The sequence below is a fragment of the Zeus faber genome (genome assembly GCF_960531495.2).
Source record: "Zeus faber genome assembly, chromosome: 10".
Taxonomy (NCBI): Eukaryota; Metazoa; Chordata; class Actinopteri; order Zeiformes; family Zeidae; genus Zeus; species Zeus faber.
In genome coordinates this window covers 27,555,322-27,562,307 of record NC_137199.1, presented here as the reverse complement: position 1 = coordinate 27,562,307, position 6,986 = coordinate 27,555,322, and the positions used below count along the sequence as shown (strand labels likewise).

The following is a 6,986-nucleotide window of genomic DNA, read 5'->3' as shown; positions in this document are numbered from 1 at the left end:
CAGCGTAGAGAGAGCCTCTTCTGGACCCCTTGGACCACATCCAGCAAATTCTATCACTGCCTTCGCCAAATAGTGCAAAGTGGACGGTGTGACAGTGTAAACGACCCACATGATGATACTGTAAATAATGTGCTTGAAATACGATCTGCCTATTCTTCGTGCAAGACAATCCATTCTCTCTTAGGTTTGCTTTATCCAGGGGTATGTAATGCATTGGGAGATGGGGTTGCCTTGCCTCGGAGCTGGTTTTCAATTAATGCTGTGGGAATATATTGCTAAAGATCCGTTTGACGGATTTTCCATGTTTTGTCAAGCGTTTTACTGACGCTAACCGGTCCTCGGCGGACGAAGATCCCGTTTCGTGTCCTGCACAGGCTGCAAACCGAGCTGGAAACTTTCCCTGTCTGTCCTGTGCGGTGTCCTCTGTCTGATGCGGGATTAGTGATGAGAGCATTCTTAATGAGGGCTGCTACTCAGAACTAATTATCTAACAAGCTTAAGCTGACCTGAACCGGGCCTGCGAGCGACCGGTAAAACACACCGAATAGGTGAGACATGGTTGTGCCCTTCGTAGGGAAGTCCCATTTTTATGATCATTTTACGACCTCCCTGTAAACTAAAAGGCATCCCTTGTTACTGTTATTTGTTATGGAAAGGAACAATAAAATCCGGATTGAAATCACGAAGTGTTGAACCACCCGAGTCTTTGTCATCACAAAATTACACTTTCGGGAAATAAAAAAAATTAGAATATGTTTTTTTGTTCTTTTTTTTTACAAATGCTGTTTTATTTACAGTGCCCATGGAGAAAATGCCATGGTGTGCGTGCGTGCGTGCACGCCCTCTATTCCGCTGACTGTGATGCAGTGCGATGCAGGGACCTTTGTGGGGGCCTGAGGGGAGGAAGAGTGACGGGTCAGGCACTTAAATCCCTCAGCGGCTGCAGCTCTGACAGGGCTGCAGGCCGTTCTCGTTGCAGCAAGTGCACTTGAGGGCTTTGAAGGAATCGGTGAAGCAGTTGCGAAACACGGACATCTTGCTGCCATGGCACATTGGACACGGGATGAAGGCGAAGCCCCCACAGGTCCGGCACGCGTGGGGGTGCTGAACCCGCTGGAAAGGAGGTACGTGCATATGATGTCCCATACTTGTGGACCCAACTTCTTAGGGACTACGTCACAGAAACGTCGACATATGATGGTAAATGATTTAAACGTGTCGAACATATGAACAAGGCCCTTTTGGTTACAATGTTTGGCTCAGAAATGAATATTCACCAGATCATTTTGGAATTAAATTGCTTAGAGATGAGGAAACACTTTATCAATTCAGCTACATCCATAAACACCTACGCCTTCTTTTCGGAAGCATAATCGCAAAGAAATACTAACATCGCATATTCATTTTGCCTCTTCAAGATTAGCATAACCATGGCCCTTTAGGGTTGCATCCTGGATGGAAGGAGCGGCCTAAATGCCAGCAGACTGTTTTATATTCCGTTTTGAAGATTTATCATAGGGTCTAATCTCCCAAGGACAAAGGCGTAGCTTGTCGGAACAGCGTTGCCGCCTCATTTAAAAGGGATCTGTTTGCAGATCTTAGTTAGAGCGCCGTTGGGAGTGAGGTGCGTCGATGTTTCTGGAGAAACGTGTCCTTTGTTCTCATATATACACGTCGATGCATGCATCTTAAGCGTGCTTCTAAAGATGCATTCTGGTTGGAATGGGACAATGACTGCGCTTACTTCAATGTGTTTGTCTTTTTGGACGCCGCAAGTGTGACTGCGCAAGGATTTAGACGGCGATAAAGCAGATTGCCCAAGATTGCCAACCGTCAAGCCCATGAATTTTCCCCACATAACCCGACATCAGTTATTCACCGCGGCGATCCCCGCCCTCGCGGCGATCGACACCTACCTCGATTTTTGCGAGGAGATCTTGAAGTTCTCCCGATTCATTCATGCCCAGTATCTTCTCAGCACCCTGAAAGACATAATTTGTGTTCTCGATATGACTCGCGCCTGGAGCCCTGGTGGGGGTGGGGTGTGTGGGGGGTGGGGGTGGGGGGGGGGAGAGCGGACTCACCCCGAGGTAGTGTCCGTCCACGAACACCACGGGCAGCGAGGGGGGCTCCCCCACGCGCCTGCAGCGCTCCTCCAGGTCCTTCATGTACTCGTTGTCCAGGGCGATGTTCTTCTCCACAAACCTCACGCGGTGGTTCTGGAAGATCTTGCGCACCAGCTCGCACCGCTCGAAGGTGGTCCTCACCACGCGGAAGCTGGTGGTGTAGATCACCATCCGCCCAAACTCCAGGGATAACTCTTGCTGCGGGGAGACGATCGTAAATAATTTAACAGGACCGACATTGACCTCTCCCCCGAGGACACCTGAACGCCTTTCTTTAAACCTTGCAACCATGTGTGTGTTATGACACGTTATGAAAGGCAGTGACGAATACTTATATGGACTTAATATTCTAATACTTAGAAATACAAACGTCCCGAGAAAATCGTGCTCCGGCAAAGTACCTCACGTTCCACCGAGCAAAACCCCCCCCAATATCACATTGAGAGTCAATGTAGGTCGGGTATCCAAAGTGAAACTTGCGCAACGTCACGACCCATTTTTCGGTCGGGAGACACGTTCCACCCTAATGGATCAGCCTCTAACCCCACCCCAGCTCCGTGTTGCTGTCGGCAGCCTCGGTCGTCGTCATCAGTCTCAAGAAACGCCCTCGGCCCCAACGAAAACGTCCCGTTGGTGTTGCAGAGTCGGGCAAAAACACGGGCAAAGTCCCCAAAGGAAATGGAGCGACAGAAACGCCGCCGGCCGTTTCCACTTGGATCCTGATTTTGGGTGGATACACCCCCGACAAATCCCCTCTCTGCCTGTGCAAACACGCGACGCTCAGTGTCACCGAGGAACGGCCACCGGGCCTTCGGTCAAAGGGAACCTAGAAAGCAAAGTGCTGGGAATTCACCCGCCCGACGAGTTTCTCCTGAAACACTTAACGGAATGCATCATTAATCATTGACTGTCCGGCGACCCGCTCCTCTTTTCGTGCTCCGCCGCGCCCGGTCTTACACACGTCGCGCCGTGCGACACGTCGGACACATGTCGCTGCGAGTGGAATGGTATCAGGAGGGAAACTGCATTAGATCATCGACGCAGAGATGTTTCCGACAAGGAGACTCAACGCTCCCTTTTCCCGGGAGACATTTTGACCGACAATGAATTGTCATTGGCTTCAGCTTCACCCCTCCACGGAATTGTCAAAAAAGCCCTGTTGTGGGACGAGGGTCAAACGGGGATCCATTCAAGTTTACTCACCGAACTGGATTTGGGAAGGTTTTCGAACAGCACTTGCCCCGCGCTCACTTTGTGCTTGACCCCCCTCACGGTCCCGTTCTTGCTGAGGATGTTCACCCTCTTGGCGGTGAACGTCCGGTCCTTGGCGGCGCCGGCGTACATGAGCAGCTCATCGGGTTCGCTCTCGCTGTCGTCCAGCTCGGAGCCCAGGAGCCCGAACGAGTGCGGGTTCATGTCTCCGCCGGTGGAGGGGGTGCTGGCCCGGTCCGCGTCCGAGCCGCTGGTGCAGTCCGAGTCCAGGGAGTCCGACGGCCCCTCGTCCTTGAACATCTCCTTCAGGACCCGGCCGCTGTTCCCCGACGCCACGCGGAACCGCACCCGCTTCTGCGGCTTCTCCTCCGCGCCGGTCCCCGTCGTCCCCTCCATCGGAAGACCGGCCCCAGATTACATGGCCCGCAGCAGCCGCCCTGCCCAGTCTCGCGGCTTCGCTCGGAGCTCAACGCAGAGGCTCAGACGGACAAACTATTTTCTTCCCATGGATTACTTGGGAGTGTTTAATCCTCACAGTTTGAACGGTTCTAAAAACGACCGAGAGCCTAAGCTGCCTTACAGTCGGCGTTACAGAGGCACTAAATAATATATGCATTTCTGCCATGGTAACCAAAGCAAGCCAACCTCAAGTAAACTGATAGCGGCTTTTGGATTATTCATGAGATCATACGTAGTTTTCTCGAAAAGTTTGACAAAAGAGCTTTAACGGCCCCACATTATTTGAGGAAGTAGAAAAAACAGCATTGCTCCGCCCTGGTACGTCAGGTGCAACATAAAGTAGTGACTCATTAATGTGTGTATTTATTTATTTACAATGAATGTGACCCATTCATAACGTTTATGGTCTGTAAACTATAACCGCCGTTATAATATGGTTGGACCCCCTGTCAAATGTATCTTGTTACTTCCTTCCATCTTTCCGTTGTCCCAGTCAAGTTTATTTCGACTGCCGTTAATTACAGCACGGTCTCGAAGGGCCTCACGCGCTCAACGCTTTGCGTAAAAATCCACAGCATCCCCTCGCCCTCACTCCCACCCGGGCCAGAAAACCACTCGAGGGAGGCGAACGGGTCACAGCGGGATCCCTGTCTTGTTTCCGGGACAGCCAGACTGCAAGGGATGCCAAGTAGGCGACGTTATCGGCATTAACGTGAGTCCCTCCTTCCTGCTCCCCCGGGAGCGGACCCGCCCTGTTGCACCCTCCCTGGACGGGTGGAGGGAGCCAAAGGGGGATGGAGGGAGAGCAGGTGTTCCGTGGGCGTCCCACCAGCGGACCGCACTGTGTGTCTGTCGCCGCCGGTGCCGGTGTCACAGGCAACACAGGGCCTCAGGGAAAGTGTGACACCCCACAGCGGAGACAACTCCAGTCCGCCCACTCTGTCTGAGTGTCACCGTCGCCGTCGTGGGGCCCGGGAAGTGCGAGCCGCCGCCGCCCCCACCCCCACCACCCCCACCCACCCCCACCCCGCGCTCCGCTCACCTGTCCACGCCGCCTCGAGCAGATCAGGATGGACAACCTGGCGGCCGGGGGTAGTGCAATGTCTCACACTAAGGTTTTCTGGCACGGTGAAGGCTGCAACCGCACCAGCTTGGCAGCGGTGCCAATTCCTATCAGTCCCAAAAGTGACTCGCCGCTCCGTCATCACGGCTGGACCATTCCACCGTGGCCGGTAAAGGTTATACATGCATGTTAATGGTGCTCGGGTCCAGGATTAAATAGCAAGGTCAGGGCTTTGTCAACTTGCGAGGACTTGTGTGAGAAGGTAATAATGGTTGATTTAGTGTAAACGTTTGAATTGGATTCATCACTACTATGGATTTTGTAATTTTTTTAATGAACAAATGGTTTTGATTTCTTTATTTTCATGGATGCCATTAACAAAGCATGCCATGTCCCCCCCCCCCGTTTCATGATAATTGCCTCTTGTCAAATCTGGGGGCTGTTTTTGTTTATACTGGAACTACCTTTGCGACGTACCTCTTCAAAATGATATTATATATTATATCATTCATCTAATTTTAATATGTTTTAACCACAAGGACCAGAACATCTCCATGTTGCTATTTGAAGCGTAAACCATTCAATCCGGGGGGACGAATGGTATAAGATCCAGAGCTGAAAGTTGTTAAAATGCTTTATGAATAAAACATTTTGTAATTTCTAATCATATACTGTATACTAACAGCTTTGCAATGGATTCCACAATATTTCTATCATATCACTTTGAGTGGCATGATATCTTTGTCTTGTTTGCCCTGGAAGAACATGTTCCACACCCAATCTTACAGGTCTCACATATAAACTGGACAGTTGTAACACACAACCAAACGAAGGATAATGACGCGTTAAAAAAGGTTGCTTCATCCTTTATTTGTTGAGCTTCTTGTGAAACCTGAGTATGCTGTAGTGAGCTCGCTGAAACACATGCAGGCTGCGCTGAGTCAAGGAACCATTTTGTCTCCTTTCAGCGCCTCACACAAACCCCACAGCGATGGGGAGTGTCCATGCACCAAAAAGACCTTATATCACCGCCCTCATAGTGCTAATGTGGCTTTGCCAGCCGGCTCAGCTTCTATTAAGACACTAAAAACAGCCATTCCCTAGATAATGGCTTGGTGGTGGTGGTGGTGGTGGTGCTGCTGCTGCTGCTGCTGCTGCTGCTGCTGCTGCAGAGCAAAAGTCTACTTGACGGTTTGACATATATTTTTGAATCTGAACGTTCTTGGAGAGGCCGATGTTCTCTCGGAGTCCCAACGTGAACACAGCGTCGTGATTTACTTCATAGTGCGAAAAAGTAGATTTTCTCTTTCGTGCATATGTGGGCTGATTTGGTGAAACTGGCTCTCAGGGTGTGGCAAGCACTGACGGCAGGGAGATAACTGTGACAAACAGAGATGATGTTTATTTTCACAGGGTATAAAGAACATTGAAGCTCACAACGTGAAAACATTCATGTCATGAAATTGGTTCGGGGATGAATATTTGGCCATCAGACCCCTCCTCTCATCCTGAGAGCAGATCAGCATCCACAAGGGGGCAGGCTACAGTTCAATTAGAGCTAAATGTCATAATACCCTGTGGCCCTCTCTCTCTCTCTCTCTCTCTCTCTCTCTCTCTCTCTCTCAGCTTCAAGCAGGGAACAGGGAGGGCTGCTCTCTAGACCCGCTAGGCTCAGTTCCCTCAGCAAGAGACACGACCAGTCTCCACCAATGGTTAAAATCCCTGCAAAGCCAGCGGAAGGCATTAGCGGAAATAATGGAAGTGGGCAAAAACCAATCAATTCGGATCTGCAATCACAAGGAGGGGATTCATTCAGGGAGTTCATGTTATTGTAACGTAGATCCCCGCTGTGAAAAAAAAAGAAAAGAAATGGACAGCTTTAATTTGGGTCCTTTAGGCTTTGAAGCAGTCCAGATCATGTACATCGTTTATTAGCTCCGATCATTTCTTCTGCGTATGATACGTTTGCATTATTAAATCATGGACGTGTGTAAAACTGGAGACCGCATCTCACTTAAGAATGGAAAAAAAAGTAAGATCAAATCATTCATGTGTGACAGGATCTGTTCCATGTTGCACCAAAAAACGCCGGTCGATATACATTGAACGTGCGCGGCTTGCGATGC

General features: G+C 50.2%; 1 protein-coding gene across 1 annotated transcript; it reads right to left on the bottom strand.

Annotated features, from left to right (window-relative positions):
* Nucleotides 1–933: 933 nt before the first annotated feature.
* grxcr1a (glutaredoxin and cysteine rich domain containing 1 a) lies at nucleotides 934–3,734 on the bottom strand (the record flags this gene model as incomplete). Its single annotated transcript, XM_080007828.1, has 4 exons — nucleotides 934–1,113; nucleotides 1,917–1,982; nucleotides 2,085–2,324; nucleotides 3,330–3,734. The coding sequence occupies 4 exons, from the start codon at nucleotides 3,732–3,734 to the stop codon at nucleotides 934–936; spliced, it is 891 nt and encodes a 296-aa protein (XP_079863954.1).
* Between the last annotated feature and the right edge of the window lie 3,252 nt (nucleotides 3,735–6,986).